The sequence below is a fragment of the Mesoplodon bidens genome, assembly GCF_964165515.1.
Source record: "Mesoplodon bidens genome assembly, chromosome: 3".
Lineage (NCBI taxonomy): Eukaryota > Metazoa > Chordata > Mammalia > Artiodactyla > Ziphiidae > Mesoplodon > Mesoplodon bidens.
Window position 1 is genome coordinate 147,395,473 of NC_138178.1, and position 17,861 is coordinate 147,413,333.

The 17,861-nt window shown below is 34.2% G+C and overlaps 1 protein-coding gene across 5 annotated transcripts in view; it reads left to right on the forward strand.

The window, feature by feature from the left end:
* The window catches only part of PCNX1 (pecanex 1), a 175,996-nt gene that overhangs the window by 122,122 nt on the left and 36,013 nt on the right, over nucleotides 1–17,861 (forward strand). For all 5 annotated transcript variants that reach the window (XM_081227690.1, XM_081227688.1, XM_081227689.1 and 2 more), the window contains 7 exons: nucleotides 2,300–2,450; nucleotides 4,327–4,468; nucleotides 5,143–5,320; nucleotides 7,914–8,022; nucleotides 8,849–8,978; nucleotides 11,740–11,798; nucleotides 13,576–13,791. In XM_081227690.1, the coding sequence (XP_081083816.1) occupies nucleotides 2,300–2,450; nucleotides 4,327–4,468; nucleotides 5,143–5,320; nucleotides 7,914–8,022; nucleotides 8,849–8,978; nucleotides 11,740–11,798; nucleotides 13,576–13,791 (985 nt within the window). The remainder of the gene's footprint in view (nucleotides 1–2,299; nucleotides 2,451–4,326; nucleotides 4,469–5,142; nucleotides 5,321–7,913; nucleotides 8,023–8,848; nucleotides 8,979–11,739; nucleotides 11,799–13,575; nucleotides 13,792–17,861) is intronic.

A 17,861-nucleotide genomic window follows, 5' to 3' on the forward strand; every position in this document is an offset into this window, starting at 1 on the left:
ATGTGGCATACATACCACCACTTCTTCCGTATCCATTGGTCATACAGGGCAACCCTGCTGCAATGTGGGAGGGGAATACAAGCAGGCATAAACACCAGGAACCGTGCTGGACTAACACCGTATGCCCTCTGGCCTCCATGATTCACACCCTTCTAAACCCCCCAAAGTCTCATTCCACTACAACTGCAAGTCCAGAAGGTCGTCCTCTAAATCAGGCCCGGGTGTGGGCGACGCTTGGTCCTACAGTACAGTGCTGCGCACCTGCAGGCCATGCGGTTACCCTCCTCAGGGCTCTTCATTCTCTTGTGCAGATCTGTATTTCTACATGGTGTCAATTTGATTATGATGCACCTCCACATAGTTTTCTTCATGTTTTGGGGTACATTGCATCTGTGGTCTAGTTTTCATCAAATTTAGAAATTTTGGTCATTATTACTGTATATATTTTTTCCCTTTTCCTTTTTGCTGTCCCTCCACCCACCCCCACTCATGGACTCCAGTTACATGTATATTTGGCCTCTTGAATTTGTCCCACAGTTCACTGATGCTTTGTTCATTTTAAATTCTTCCGCCCCCCCCCGCATGTTTAATTTTGAATACTTTCTATTGCTATTGCTTTTTTGTTAAGTTCACTATTCTTTTCTTCTGTAATATGTAATCTGCAGTTAATCCCATCCAGTGTATTTTTTGTCTCAGAACTAACAGGTTTCATCTTTAGAAGTTGGATTTAGGTCTTTTTTTATATCTCTCATGCCTCTATTCACTTTTTTGAACAAATGGAATTCACTTCTAACTCTCTTAATGTTCTTGTCTCATAATTCTAATTTCTGTGTCACTTATGGGTTGGTTTTGATTAATTGATTTTTTTCCCCATGGGTCATAGTTTCCTGATTCTTTGCATGCATGGTAATTTTTGATTGGATGTCAAGCATTATAAGGTTTGCCTTTTGTGTATTGGATATTTTTGTATTACTAGAAATATTCTTGAACTTTGTTTTTTGGCACTGTTAAGTTACTTGTTAACAGTTTGATCCCCTCAGACCTAACTTTTAAGGTTGCTTAATTGAGACGGCTGTTTAGTTTAGGGCTAATATTCCCCCTACTGAGGCAACATGCTTTGGAATACTCTGACCAATGCCCTGTGAATGTTGAGTTTTTCCAACCTGGCTTGTGAGAACAGGCACTATTCCTAGCCCTGTGTGAGTGCTGGATACTCTTCTCTCTGATCCCTTGGCGAGGTTCCTTCCCTTTGCATATGTAGTTCCCTCCCACACACATGTGCTGATTCCCCTGAATACTCGAGGGAGATTCTGCAGATCTTCTAAGTTCTCTCTCCATGCAGTTTTCTCTTTGGAACACTGTCTGCTCTGGTGAGCTCTAGCTGCTTTGCTGTCTCCAGGCTTTTAGTTCTATCTTCTCAACTCAGGAGGCTTCATGTGGATTCCCCTCCCTTCACTGCAACTTGGAAAGTATCTAAGGGCAGTAAGCTGGGGCAGTCCTGACACTTACCTCATCTGTTTTCTTTCTCTCAGTGTTTACTGATTATTTCCTTATGTCTAATATATTGCAAACCATTGGTTCATATATTTTATTCTATTTTGGTTCATGTGGAATAGAGTAAATCTCTATTATTCCATTTGGCCAGAAGCAAAGGTTATATTATTTAATTTTAACATTTTTGCCTATTTTCTTCTCTTCCAATTTGAACCATCAACTCCTGAGTACCTCACAAGCTGAGTGAGGTCCAGTGGGTCTTCAGGGGTCCGATGGAAACCTCTTTAGTTTCTAAACGTATGACTTTTAATTTGAACACTTGAAGTGATGGTACTTGGTTTTTGTGAATTTAGTCATACATAAGAACTCTCTTCCAAACCTTGTGAAGCCACAAAAAAAAAAAGAACTTTTTTCTCATTCTATTTTGCTCTTCACTCAAACTTAACTTTTATTTAGCTCATGTCCTTTATCTCTACTAGCTAAAACAATTGAATACATTGCTCTGCAAGTCACATAGAACATTCTTAGGGAAGCAAGCAATATACCTCAGGCCACACTCTAATTACAATGACAGTGTGAGACACCAAGGAAAGTAGTTAACACATTTTAAAATATCTGTAATACATGAATACACTAACTTTTATGGCTGATTTAATCAGAAAATTACATAATATAGAAATGTTAACTGCAGACAGATGTTTAGTTCTTAGATTCTGTAGTTGACTAAAATTGAACTGACAAATTAGAAGTTCTCCTTTGGGTCTCAAAATCACTTTTAATGTCCTCAACTTTATCCTTCTTTTAGCCTGCGCTCAAGTATGTGTTGTACGCTCTTGTCGGCTTCGTGGGTTTTGTAACCCATTACGTGCTGCCTCAAGTTAGGAAGCAGCTACCGTGGCACTGCTTCTCTCACCCTCTGCTCAAGACGGTGGAGTATAATCAGTATGAAGTTCGAAGTAAGTATTTCATTAACACTTTTCCTTTCAATACTATGGATTTTTTTCTTTTACTTTGTTGACAGGTGACTGTTAAGTAAGTATCGTCAAGTAACACTTTGGCTTGTGTTTCTTAGGTTTGACACTAATGAATCAGACCTTTTGCTTTCATTTCAGTTGAAGTATAAATGTCAGTGCTAAAATGCCAACTTACCACAGAATAAGCCTTGCTCTTTCCTCCTCTGAGTTGTTCTTCACAGACCTCTCATTGATTAATCCTTCAGTGTATGTCTATGACTTCTCTTTCCAGTCCCTACCTTTACCCTCAATCTTCCTTGCCATATGCAGGCAACTCGATCCTCTTTAAGACTTCTATTTGATATATTTTTAACTCAAAGCATAAAGGGAATAGAAAGGTCTTCGTTCCTGTTTCCACCAGTGACACTATGTCCTACCAGAGAGGGTTATAAAGAGTTGATCAAGAGAAAAGAGGTGAAAAACATTTGTAATTGCTATTGTTCATTCAGATTTGGGATAAAGTATAAAATGACTAAAAAGAGGTAGAAGGCCAGTCCATTAGGCAAGCTTTTTACTTGTCACTTTAAACCTTGACTTTTCTGTTATAAGTAATCAGTCTGGTTCATTGGTTCCAAGACCTATAATATATTTCCTCATTTTAGGGATATAATAAAAGTTAATACCTGTGTCATCATTATTATATACCAGTGATTAAACAAGCCAATGTTTTTTCCTCAGACTTTCTCTTTAGTTAATGAGTTACTATAGAGAGTAAATTTCTCAACTGTTTGGAGATAAATTAACTTCTTTAGAGAACTCTGAAGCTTTTGAAAGATTTCTATACCAAACTTGACTTTGCAGTATCAAAGCATATTTCCTGGGCCTTTTAGCAGAATTGCTTAAGTCACCATGGTACTGTAATCTTGATTACTATTTTGATCCTGGAGAGATAATTAAATATTAATGTGTAGATTGTAGTAAAATGACATAAAACTATAAAAATCTGTACTGGCCTATTCTTACCATAAGGAAAATAACTCAGAATGATGTATTTTTGATAGTTAATGATTAATTGCTTTCATATATAAATGTTAGCAGGTGTATCTGGTTTGTTTTGAAGAACAGTTTTCATTAAATCATTGATCATGTTGTTTGTTTTTTATGTTAACAGAACATTTAGTCTAAATTTTTATAGATTTTGAATCAACATAACATTTTTCACTTATTGAGAGTATTAGGCATTAGCAAAGTTGACTGTAGTAGCTATAAAGAAAAATCTGATTCATTAGAGAACTTCCTAGAGGTGGTTGACATTATTTTCACATAGCTGGAGGACCTTATTTTAAATCTTTCAGCTTATCCTAGACACTTTCCCTAATGACATTAAATATTAAAGTATTGGGGAAATATTACTGGCAATGAAAATGACACTTATGAAGTGTGTGAATCCAAAACATATACTTTCGTATCTGTTCTGAGATGTATGTCTTATAAGATGTATGTGTATGTAAGGATTTTAAAAACAGATAATTTAATAGATCATTTATTTCTTTTGGGGGAAAGGGGCAGTTTAATAACCTTCACTAATCTTTTCTCCAAAAGTTATAGGCATAAATAAGAAAAAGTTGTGGTTAAAACCTGAGGTTTCAAGAATAAAAGTTTAAAATGAAATTCAGTTCATCTAAATTTAACATCTAAGTTGGAAAGTTGGATGTGTCTCAGAATTCATAAAATTGACTATTGATTGACATACTGGATTATTTACATTATTTATAGTACAGCTGAATTTGAGTGGTAAGATTTTCCTTTCTTATCACATTACCAGACTATTTTATGCATTAGATGACATGGTTTTCTTGACTTAATATTGCCTTGTTAGACGCAGCTACTGTGATGTGGTTTGAGAAACTTCATGTGTGGCTTCTTTTTGTGGAGAAGAATATCATCTATCCATTGATTGTTCTCAATGAACTTAGTAGCAGTGCAGAGACAATTGCTAGTCCAAAAAAACTGGATACAGAGTAAGTGCAGTACTCCTCTTATCTAAGTTTGACTGTTGGGGTCTGTCATAGCAGTGTCTTAAGTTACCGATCTAGTAACAAGTAATCATTGAGTGTCTCTTTGGTGCAAAGTACTGTGTGAAAACTTCAAGTGAAATTTTGTCTTTGACTTCCCTTTTCTGAACATCTGTTTCTGCTCTTGGCATATTACTACTCCAGACATCTCATTGTGAACTAACATTTTATGAGATGACATTTATTAAATAAGGTTAATTTTAATATTAGATGGTAAGTTTTGGAGATGATTATTTTTGTGTACTGTGTGAATCAGACCATTTAGGTGTTCACTTGCCTATACAGTCATTCTGTAGGCCTACCCACTACACTAGGTACATGTTGTTGGGTAAGCATTAATATGTTTTTTATGTGCTAAGTGCTGTTAAAGTTTAACCAATAGAAGTACTGAGAAACTGGAGAACCAAATGTCAGAATTGCAATAGTGTTACTTATTTTTTAAACATGGTTATTTATATAAAGGATGAGAATTATGATACATATGCTTAAAAAGGAATATTTAGAAGTTTAAATTTGATATATATATTCTAAGTTTAGTAAATGAAATGGTGATCTTTCTGAAGTTCATAGATTAACGTTTTCAGTCATCAGTTGATGAATGTGCTTTCTTTACATTGTAGATTAGGTGCTTTAATGATCACCATTGCTGGTCTGAAGCTGCTACGGTCCTCTTTCAGCAGCCCTACATATCAGTATGTCACAGTCATCTTTACTGTGCTCTTTTTCAAAATTGACTATGAAGCTTTTTCAGAGACCATGCTGTTGGATCTCTTCTTCATGTCCATACTCTTCAACAAGGTAATTTATCACTGAAGGAAACATCCTTATCTGTAAAAAGTGTCTCCCTAAGTAATATGCCATTTAGTGAGGATTACGCTTGCATTTCATTCGCTTCATTATCTTTTAAGTAGTATCTTTCTTCAGTCAACCAGTTATTTAGGATTAGAATCCCTAAACAATGCCAGTCACTGTCATCCATAGAAGATATATTTCTTGCTGTGGCTAGGAAGGTAAGATTAAATTATATGGAAAAATTAGAGGAACTCTAATAAGTATATAAATATATGGGTTCTTCCAAAAGGGGGTGTGGTTTTGAATAATTTTAGAAACAAACATGGTAATAATTGAACTGAACTGTAGGCTGCTTCATAGATGGAGGGAGGAAATAACCTGATACTGAATGAAGATGGTGGAGACTGAGGGCAGTGAGGCCATGCGGAGCAGTGAGACGCTAGTTTATTTGCAGAATATACTGAAGTTTACAGAATGCTCCTAAAATTTGTTATCACCCATGGGATAGTTGCCTGTAGTCTTTTTACAAACGAGATAGTAAAGCCTGCATCTTCTGCCTCCAAGAATCTTCTTGCTGAGCCACACTGCCTTTCTAAGTGAAATAGATTGTGTAGTCAGATTATTTGAAATTAAATAGTTTAGATTTCATGTTAACACTGACCACATACAAAGGACTTTGACATATATTATCCCATTTGATAGGTGACAGAGAGCTGAAGCATATGAGCAGCTACAAAACACAATGAAATCCCAATTTTAGGAAAGTTAGCCTGGTCAGCCACATTTGGGATGAATTGGGGAAGAGAGAACCTAAAGGTATGGAGAACAGCTTAAGAGATTTTGACAGTAATTTAGATGTGATAGAGGTCTGGCCTAGGATGGGGACAGTAAAAATGAAAACCGTTAATCTGGACAAGCTTTTAGAAATAGTTTCTAAATATTGTACTAAATGTTATGCTAAATAGCTTCTAAAATATCACAGTATTATATTTGTTCAATCACTAATTTGTGTGCATTTTTATCATTTATTTCCTCTTCTAGTGAGCATGGTTAATCAAAGGAGGAAGCCAGAAAGTGAATAAGAGAATTGTCTGTATAAAAAAAGCATGTGATTTCTCACAAATTTAATATTTAGATTGGAAATTGTATTGAATCTTAAGCCGGTTGGAAAAAAGTGAAAGTTGCAGTAAAATATAAACTAAACAGTCCTTGAAATAGTCACTACATTTAACTCGCATTAGTTTGGATTTTCTTAATACTTTCATTTGTTAAGCAAATTGTTTTTGAGAGTGTACCATGTTCCAGAACTATTCTAGATGCTTAGGCTACATTAGTTAGCAAAACAGAGAAAGCTCTGCCCGCAAGGAGTTTGCATTTTATATGGTTACTTCATAGAACTTAACAGTGATGATAAGCAAGTAATATTCAAGGAATCTCTTTAGATATATTTATTTTAAGATATCATTGTAAGGTGTACCACCAACTTAATAATATTTCAAGAAAAAATCGCTCTGAATGTATACAAAAATATTTTCACCCACTAACCACTTAAACATGTAATTACATATCATTTTTCTCTAATATTACAGTCAAAATTTGAGTACAGTCTGTTTCCCATTTAGAAACGGAAGAGTGTTCTGTGTCACTGTTTTTAAGCAGTTGCAATGGCATCTGATAGTATACATGATGCTTTTACTTCCTGTCATCCTGATCCCATTAGTACCGAGCGTTGCCAGCATAATTTTGAGTCATGGCAAAGAATGCAGGGATTCATCTGCAGTTTCTGAGGGGTTGAAGTTGTGATTTCTTTTTTAAATTGGAAGTTAAACAAGTTCATTTGTAAATCGGCTAAATAATTTAAATGTGAGGTGTTTGGTGCCTGAGTCATGGCACTGAATTAGTCAGAACCTCTTGCTTTTAAGATTCTGTGATCTGCTCTGAGAATGGGGCCTTGCATTGCCTAGCATGCAGAGGCAATCTTGGGCACAATAGATCTGTTTCAGTGTTGAAGAAATGTTCAACGACAAAGCAGGTCCTAATTGAAGTAAGATTAAAATGTATATTATGTTTCCATTGGCAATAACAATTCTGATTATGAACAGATGCCTAATACACACTAGTAAATTCTTAGGAAACAGACAGTGACAACTGAATTACAACTTTATCCCCTGCCTGGCTGCTTTCAAATTCCTTTTGACATTGCATTTAAAACTTACTCATTTTCCAAAGCACTAAAATTTGAGGGAAAGGGAAATGTCAGAGTAAAATATATATATTTATTGCTTAAGCTTTACAGACATCTATATTTCTTTTTTTTTTTTTTTTTTTTGGTTTTGCTTGTTAGTAGTAATAGAACCAATAGAGAGCATAGAATTTTTTAAACTGGTAAAACACAAATCCGTAAGTCAGTTAACTGTCTTTACTTAGAAAACACATTCAGTGTTTTGGCAGTGATATTTCTTTTCCTTTGATGCAAATGGCAAATAATTTCCATGCTATTTCCCTATTAGGAAGAAAATCATTTTAGAAGTTTTTCATTTTCTAATTTAAAAATCTGATGGTAAGCTTTTTACTGATTGTTTTTGTTTTCCTCCTACAGCTTTGGGAACTCCTTTATAAATTGCAGTTTGTATACACTTACATTGCTCCATGGCAAATTACATGGGGTTCTGCTTTCCATGCTTTCGCCCAGCCCTTTGCAGTGCCCCGTATCCTTCTAATAAAAGTTTATAAGAAAGGGCAGTCATATCCTTGATGAGAATGTTGGTTTGTAGGCATAACCTTTCACAGGCATAGAATATAGGTTACTATATGATAAATTATCAAAAATTCACAGTCTTTTGAGCCCACACCTATACCAATTTTGATTGTTTAATTTGTATTAACTTCTGTGGCCCACAGATCATCTGAACATGAGAAAAGTATTAAGGTTTTATAATTAAGTAATGCTGATTAAAAATTTCATGTTTATATATGTGAGTATTAAAGTCCAGGAATTTTCAATATATACAAAATGCGTTTAGAAATATTTATAAATGAATGAGTGTTCAAAACATTTTCCATATTGATATGATTGTAATTAAACTTACATTCAAAATTTTCTATTCTCATCCTTTCTTAAAGGTACTTTCCAAGTAAACATAAAGGTTAGTGACCTTGTAGATGTTGATATGCAGACTTTTGTATCTTTAAATTTTAGTTTTTATCTTCTGGAAAATTAAAACCATCTCTACCCAAGAGTGATACATGGAATTTTACCAGACACATGTTAGCAAATATTTATTTGGCTCCCTTCAGAGCATCATGCCAGGCTGTACTTTCCTGGCTGTGTCTTTCTGCTTCTACTCCTTGTACTGTCCAGTGACACCTTCTTCTGTATTCCTCTGATGAACCTCATTTTTCTAATTGCTGTAATTGCAATGTGTTTGTGAGGGGTGTGTGTGTGTGTGTGCGTGCGTGCCCCGCGCGCGCAGGTGCGTGAACGCGCGTGCACAATCAGATGAACGTTAAGGTCCTTAACCAGTTTTCCCATAGATTCAGCCATGTTGTTTGTTCAGGCTGCCGTATCAGCCTTCTTTTCTACTCCACTGAACCCCTTTCTGGGAAGTGCAATATTCATCACTTCATATGTTCGACCTGTGAAATTCTGGGAGAGAGACTATAAGTGAGTAAAGAACAACACTTGAAAGCCAGTTTTTATCTTTTTTACTAGGAAAAACTCTTGACAGCATTGTTATAAATTATTTATGGTTAACAATTTTTTCTATTGAAATATTTAAAATTTTATAAATATTCTTAAAGTTTCAAAATTATATAAAATTGGAAGAGTCAGAGGATACTCTATTTTCTCTACCTTTTTTTCTATTTATAAGATTTTTAAAACATAGTCTTAGTTAAATATGTTCATTTTTCTGTCTTTTTTCTTTTAATGTTATTTCTTAGAATTGTTCCACATTAATAATACTTTGAAACTTTATGCTATACAATGTTACATCATTATAACAGTCATAATTAGTTATCTCAGTTTTCTAAGAAGTAGCTATTTTTAGAGCTAAACTTTTTATAGGTTATTTGTAGTTTTTCATGAGGATAGGTTTTTAAATAACCATCTTTGTACATAAAGTATTTTCTTCATTTAAGCTTAATTCCTTAGGTTAGCTGTTTAATATGATGCCTAGTAACTGTGCTTGTATGTAATCTCCAAATTTTTGTCTTCTTTTTTTTTAATTTAAGAAAATATCTAAAGGGGAATTACTGAATCATGGAGCTTAAACATTTTAAAGGCTTATAAATGTATTAACATGTTGATTCAGAAAGAGCTTATACTAATTTATAATTCTACTGGCCAGCTCCGCGACTGCCTTTCTCTCTACACTTTCACACATAGGTACATATAATAGGTGAAAATGGTAATCTTTTTAACGGTGAACTGGCTTATGGATGTGAAACTTTTGCTCTGGTCTTTTACCTAAAATCACACATAGTATTTCTCTTTTTGGTGAATTTCAGTGTTATTTATACCCTTTTTTTCTTCTGGACCAACTTAAATTTAGTCCAGAATAACATCTTTGTCAGCAGTTCTTAAACTTTCTGATCTCAGAACCCCTTTACATACAATCTTAAAAATTACTGACGTCTCCAAAGAGTTTTTGTTGATAGGGGTTTTTATCTACTACATAGTTATTTACTATAATAAATATTGTACAATATTTATTGTATTATAAGTCAAAACTCAGAATTTTAAATGAATTAATATAAAAATAACAACAATAAACACATTACATGTTAATATAAATAACATTTTTCTAATGAAGAATAACTGTATTTACCATTCCACCAAAAAAATCAGAAGAATGTCATTGTTTTTATAGTTTTGTAAATTTCTTTCATGTCTGACTTAATAAAAGACAGCTGAATTCTCTTACCTGCTTCTGCATTCAGTCTCTTGTAGCATTGTGTTGTTCTGGTTGAAGTACATAAAGTAAATCTGGCCTCACACAGACATACAGTTTGAAAAGAAAGAAGTATTTTAATAGCCTTTTTAGACAATTGTGGATATTCTTGGATCCTTCGACAAATGGTAGTTTCTTAAAGATTAGTGGCAATGTGGAATCTAAAGCCATATCAGTGAATTTTTGGAACTGTATTACATCAAAATTCACTGATATGTCTTATAGTTTGAATGGGTCTTTTACCCATGCATATACTTATATTGATACATCTTTATCATTTGGAAAATACTGGCTCAGTGAGTAATGTAGATCTTCCAAATTTTGACCCATTGCACGGTACAATATTAAAAAATATATGTATTCATATCACCACCAATCTCAAAAAAGTGTTGAAGTATTGGGAAGCTATCAAGTGCATGGTGGTAGATACAAGTTTTCTGAAATTCTAATTTTTGCTTGAAAACTTGAATTTTTATTATTGGCAACAGGTATCTTTATCAGTTATTTTTCTTGAAATGTCAGACTTACTTTCTTCACTTGAGAAATGTCTGTCAAATACTCAAGTCTGAATAGTCATAGCTTATTCAAGTGAAAATGGTGTTCCGTGGAAAAAAAGCAGCTACTGCTACTTACAATTCAAGCAGTTGCACAAATGCTTTCCCTCCAGATGATCGTCCTACTTCAGAATGCAGCAGAAGTGCTTTATGTGTATTTCGCCACACACAATATTAAAAAGACCTGTACTGAGGGGCTGCAGTTTAACAAAATTATTATTTTTATTGCTTCGTTAAGAACATTTTTAAGGGAAACTTGAACTTTTATTTATTGTTTTTTCTTGTGCATGGGCAGCAGTGAAAAATAGTACAGTTTGGTGCCACTGCCTTGATTGATGTTAAAGCACCAACAGTCTTACCCACCGTTGCTTTTGCACCATCAATGCAGTTGTCAACACAGTGAAAAAAAGTGAATAACAGTTCAGTACTATTATGAAAATAGTTTTGATTTGGAAAACTCCCTGAAAGATCTGGAGTCTCCTGCTCTAGGTTCTGTGGACCACATTTTGGGAACCACTGTTCTAAAGAACACTGTACCTCTGGACATTAATAACCTTCCCCTTATGAGGAATGTTTCATGCACTGTGTATTTTTAGGAACTGTATACAGTATGCATTTTTTCATCCTGATCAAAAATTTTTTTACATTAAAGTCAGTGTCTTTCTATACACTGTTCAGTGAAACATCAGTTAAGAAAAAACTTTATGTATAATGGAGGTGGAAGAGTAAAAAATAAATCCTTACCCCTAAAATTATTCTATCAAAGAGCTTTATTAATATGTTACTCATGGATTTTTCTCATTTTTATAAAGCGATAATATTTATTTCATCTTTATTGTATAGTTTTCTCCCTTTTAATTGTTAGACTTTTTTTAATATAAAAGAGCTTACTAAAGATGTTTCATTTTGCCTTTTTTAGCACAAAACGAGTGGATCATTCAAATACCAGATTGGCTTCCCAGCTTGATAGAAATCCAGGTAATAGCCCTATTTGTGAGTAAAGAAGCAAGTCTAAGGAATTCGTTATATACGTATTTCACTCGCGACTTATTGGGAATCCTCTATGGAATCCAAAGGGCATTTCTGAAAAACTAAATATCCTTTGCTTTATTTTGTTTTACTTTAGCAAAGTATACGTGAATTAGAATATCTAAAATTTATATACCCATCTTTTATAAAATGCATTTTAAGAATGCTGATAAGAATTTTAAAATCCATTCAAAGATTGTTCTTACATAGGTTAAAAAAGTAAAGCACAGTGAAAGTAAAACTGATGAGGTGTATTGAAGAGTATGCAGTCCGAACTTACTATTATGTTTGCTTCCCTGCTTCCCCAAATGGTTAGATAAATGTTAATTTCATTAAGTTTATTGTATACAGAGATGTCATGTAGAGGAGCCAAATAGCCACTCAAGATAAGGTTTCAGTGTGGGACATTTTGGTGGTGTTACCATTATCTAAAGTTTGGTTCTTAGTTTTGTCCTTTGGGAAACATCTTTTTGTTGGCCCACCTATTAGTAATCTGGCACAGAGAGGGTGAATCTCACTGCCCCACCCATAAAAGATTAATGTATCAACCAGAATATCAATGTATTAATTTACTAAAGAAATATGACTCCCAATACACTGGAAGATTTGTATTCATTTAACTCGCAGATTACTTCAAATGCTCTGCTTGAGAAACTAAATTATAGTAATCAGATTGATTCATAATTATAAATTTGATTAAGGGGAGGACTAGTTATTTGATATTAATGACTGTCATTATCATGTTCTGGTAGATATAACTGCCATCTCAGCTCTGGTATGTCCTTGTAGGGGGCTTGGAATTATGATGCTGATGATGCCATCCTGCATATCACAAAGACCATGTCCTGAATTAATATGCACACTTTCATAATGGGCAGACAGCATCAGATACAACCATTTTATTGAAGCTTGAGCCTAGGGTTTCCCTTTTATTTTATTATTTAGTTAGGCTGAGTTTAAAGTAATTATTAAGTTTAGTATGTTTTGCCATTCTTCAATTCTGTGCTTTGGGCGGCACCCATTTACAGATTATTGCTTTGGATGGGTTACTTCTAAAGATGTTTTTCTAATTTATTGGGTGATGTTTTATCCTAATTTTTTTTCTTAAAGGATGACTAATAAATTTGTAGGTGGTTCTTTACTGCTGTTTCTGTGTATACAGTTTATTTCTGTTTAGCTAATATTAGGCATCTCAGTATACAGAGTTTTTTTGACCAGCTTCTCTTTGGGACTATCTCATTTGTTCAAATCTTGTATTACTTAACCCACTTCCTTTACCAGTATATCTTTTTGTTCTAATTTTGAATTTCTTTTATCTTTTTCATTTCTCTTGCATGGTTTTAATTATAAGGCATAGTTAATTGAACAGTGATAGAAAATTTTGATCATGGACTGTTAAAGAGGTGGAAAAGACCTTAGATTTCACCTAATCCAATTCCCACATTTTATGGATGGGGACCAGAGGCTCAGAGAGGTTACGTTATGTCTAACTGTAATTTGAAAATTTTTTTCCCATTATCCTATATTTCATTTTTATATAGAAATTTAAAGGGTATCTGTATTATAAGGGTAACAGGGTACCCTTGTAAGGGTATATTATCTTCCTTGTCAAAGAACTATAGATACAGCCCTAACTGGAAGTTAGTTTTAATACTTTTAACAATCTTGTTTGTTGTTATAAAGGGTACTTAAGGTAAATTAACATTTTTTTAATCCCTTCTTATAGGATCAGATGACAACAATCTGAATTCCATCTTTTATGAACATTTAACCAGATCCCTACAACACAGTCTTTGTGGTGATTTGCACCTAGGACGGTGGGGAAACTACAGTACAGGGGACTGTTTCATTCTTGCCTCTGACTACCTCAATGCGTTAGTACACCTTATAGAGATAGGCAATGGGCTGGTTACCTTCCAGCTGCGGGGACTTGAATTCAGAGGTAAGACATTCACCTTTCATTTCTATAACGTACTCCTGTGACATCTAAGTTTTATGTGTTTACATCTCAAATCAAAAGTTATAAAAGTAGGTCCTTAGTATTTGGAATTCTGGAATGAGAAAAGCTGTTAAAGAGTAGTTATTAGTTTTTTTCCAAATTTTCCAAATTTCACATTCAGAGAAGAATCATTTTTGCAGTATGTTCTGTATGTAAAGGTAGTATCAATAGTGTATAATAGACTTGTTTTTTCCTGGTAATAGTGAATTTCTGTTGTTCTTTGCTTACCCTCTTGCTAGTCTTTTTTTGTGATCAGCTGCATATGCTCGTTAGATGGCTGGCAGCATAGAATGCTGTGAGGCAGAGATTAGCTAACCAAGTTACTTTCATATAGTTGCCATGCCTTGTCCTCAACAATTTTTTTAAATTGAGGCGAAATTCACATAACATCAAATTAACAATTTTAAAGTGAACAAATTAGTGGCATTTAGTACATTCACGATATTGTGCAACCACCACCTCTGTCTAGTTCCAGAGCATTTTCATCACCCCAAAATAAAACCTCACACCCATTAAGCAGTTACTCCCTATTCCCCCACCAGCCTTCAACAGTTTTGTATACTGACAAATGAAGCTGTTTCTACACAGAAAATCGTGCATTCAGAAACATACCAGCTTGATGTTATCCACTTCTGTAAGTTGAGTGTCTTGTAAGCAGGAATAGAAACTTGTCTTATAGGAATTGAAAGGAGTCCTATTAATGCATGTGTTTCCAAACTAGGCAACATTTGGACTTGAGAGTTTTTAGAGAAAGCATCCAAGCAGTGTTTTGGTCTATTCTAAGAAGTACCTTAGGTGTTTTTAACCTGAAATAGGAAATAAGAAAGCATTTGTCTAAATAGAGGATCAAATTAGACCTGTAATAGCTTTATTTTTACCCTGGTGTTGAATCAGAAAGTTTGCACCTTTGTTACATAATGTCTTTGTTAATGGAGCAAGTGCTTTTCTAAAGTTACTCCATTCATTGGAAGTAAGATTTTACTTGTGTAAAACTCAAGGTAGTAAATGTTAATGTTTGTTATTTATTTGTAATTTATTTGTAACCCATTCACTCTCTCTTCTTCAAAATCTCCTATTCTTGTCTTATGCTTTGTTTCTGACTCTCTGTCAGAAGCCCAGGACCTTAATTCCATCTCTTCTAGGGTCTTAACCCAGTGCTGTTCAAATCTAATCCATCTATCCTCATCCAAAAGTCAGCACCCCCTTACCACTACACATACCACTGCTATAACTTCACCTTCTTTTTTAAATTGTTGGCACCTGAAGATTTCATCTTTGCTTTTAATTTAACAAGTATTTGTGGGGAGGTTATTTTATCCAGAATTTCTATGTGTGTGAATTGGAAGGGGGTCCTTCTTATCTGCTCATTTCACCGTATTGACCAGAAATTGTCCAAATCAAAAATTGATCCAAATTTTCACTCTCCCCACTTTACTCTCTGGTACCAAATAGACTCAAGTAAAATTTTGGATAAATCCTTTGCCATCCAAACTCTCACTCTTTTGTCAAACAAAACTCAAATCAATTTGAGAACACAGTACCCCCTTACTTTCTGAACTCATGCTGAATTTCAATAGCAGGCCATACCTGTAATTCTTCATTCAGCCATCGTGATTTTTTTTTTAAAGGCAAATTCAGTTATGTCCTTTCCATTCCATGCTTTAAATTTTCAGTGGCTTTCCATTGCATTTAAAATAGAATTCAAATTCCTTAACACATCCTATGGACAGCTGTGAGATCTGGCCTCTGTCAGTTTCTCCACCTTACTTTGTAGCACCCTCCTCGTCCACTGTAGCCACACTGGCCTTCCTTCAGTGTCCTAGCTGTGCTATATTCTTTACTAAGGCCTCCTTATCGCCCTTCCCTTTGCCCAGAAAGTACCAAACGTCTCCCCTCTTCCTGCCAATCTTCCACCTCTAATTCCTTAATTATCTTTAAGAATTAGCTTAACTGTCACTTTCTCAGAGAAGCCTTAGTCTCTAACCACCTGTCCCACATGATTATCTCTCATATTACCCTGTTTTTACCTCCTTAGCACTTAGCAGAGTTCTAATTTTATATTTATTTATTTGTTTAAAGTTTATTTCTTCTCTAGCCCAGGGGTTGGCAGACATTTTCTGTAAAGAGCCAAGATAGTTAATAGTGTAGGCTTTTGGAGCCATACACATTCTCTGTTGCATGTTCTTCTTTGATTTTTCCTTTAAACAACCCTTTAAAAATATCAAAACCACTCTTAGCTTGGATTTGGCCCAGGGCTGTATTTTGTAAACCTTTGCTGTAGATTATAAACTCCTCAAGGGCAGGAGTCCTATCTGCTTCATTTATCATTGTATATCCAGCACCTATCACAGCAGCTAGCATATGATAAAGATCATTTTGTAGAATGGTTAAGTAATCTAGGTAATAGTCTTTTCTCCTTCCTCTTCATTCCAGAACTTTGATGAGGAATGATTATATTCTTGCTCAAATGCTGTTGTGATCTTTCGTTATTTTCTTTCCTTCACAGTGGTAGTCCCTGTTCCATCTACCTCCTACCCCTCAAAATATTAATTAAGAGTGTTGTCAGTATTTTGCCAGGCAGATATTTGGATCTGCTGAGCATTTTGATGTGTTTTCTGATGTGTACTCCATTAAGCCAATTTAATTCCTTTGATTTTATTGTCTCTCATAGTGGATGCTAAATTTTAAGTGACATTTAACTAAAATTGCTTGATCAGTTTTTTATAGGTCTTGGTTAAATACCTTCATAGTTTTCATTTCCATTTTCATTTTACTGATATTCTCAAGATTGTTTTCCATGTAAATTTTATGTCAAATATTTGTTATCAATCATGTTTTTTGTCTATCAGAATTTCCTGGTTACAGCTTCTACCAAGTTTGTAAATGTTACTTCTATATATTTTTAAATGTTATTTCTACCAAGTATGGTTTTTCAGGTCAAACTTTATAGGTCAAAAATTTTTATTCTGTTTAGATTCCTTTCAGTTTTTACTCAAATTAATTTTAACATGTCTGGTTTTCATAATTGTTAGTTTTATTAATTTTTACCAGTTATTTTTACCAGTCACTATGAAGTGACTGAAAGATCTAGCTACTCCAGGAAACAATTAGTAATGGTTTCTCTAGAATCCCTTTCCAAATCTCAAAATTCTTTTTTCAGTTATTAATATTCCTGTGCTTATTGTTGACTTCATTTTCTAAGCAAAATGTATTACTGGGTATGTTGGGGTAGAAAATATTCTTGGGGTTTGTATGTCAGAGTGAAAACACCCCACATTAATTCAGTTACTCTGTTTATTCTGCTACTCTGAACAAGGACCTCATTCTGTCTCTCGTGAGAAAATGTCAAACCTCTGAATTCACTCCTGCCTGTTCTCTTCTCTGTATACTACTACCAGAGTCATCTGCACAAAATACAGCTCTCATTATGTTATTTCCTTTACTTTAAAAACCTTTGACTGACTTTGCAGAAGGATGACAAAATGAATAAAATAAAGTAAAAACATATAAAACCTAAGGAATAGACCCAACTTCATGCCACAGTTTAAAAAACCCAGCCTCAGAAAGTTTCTTCTAGAAATTGAATAATTCTTCTGCCCTCTCTAATCTATTCTAGCAAATGGATAAGGAAGGAAAATATCTCAAGCCTCTCTTGTACAAAACCAGTGTAATACTGATGTCAAAATATGACTGAACTGGCTAAAAAAGTAACTATAGTTTAATTCATTTATGACACTAGATACAAAAATCCTCAGAGCCCAGAGTAAGGAGAAACCAGCAGTACTTTTTTTTTTTTTTTAGTAGTTTTATTTTTAAAGTATCCCTCACCAATTCAGCTGTTTTTCATGCTTTAAATTAATTATTAAAAGCAAATTGGTTAAATTTCATTTTCATTATTGGTTTCAAAAGTACTTTATAAAATTACATACATCCTTATTCTGAAAAAAGTGTATATGTGTATCTGTAGTCAGTATCATGTGTAATGGTCAGCCACAGCATGCATTCCTGTTTAT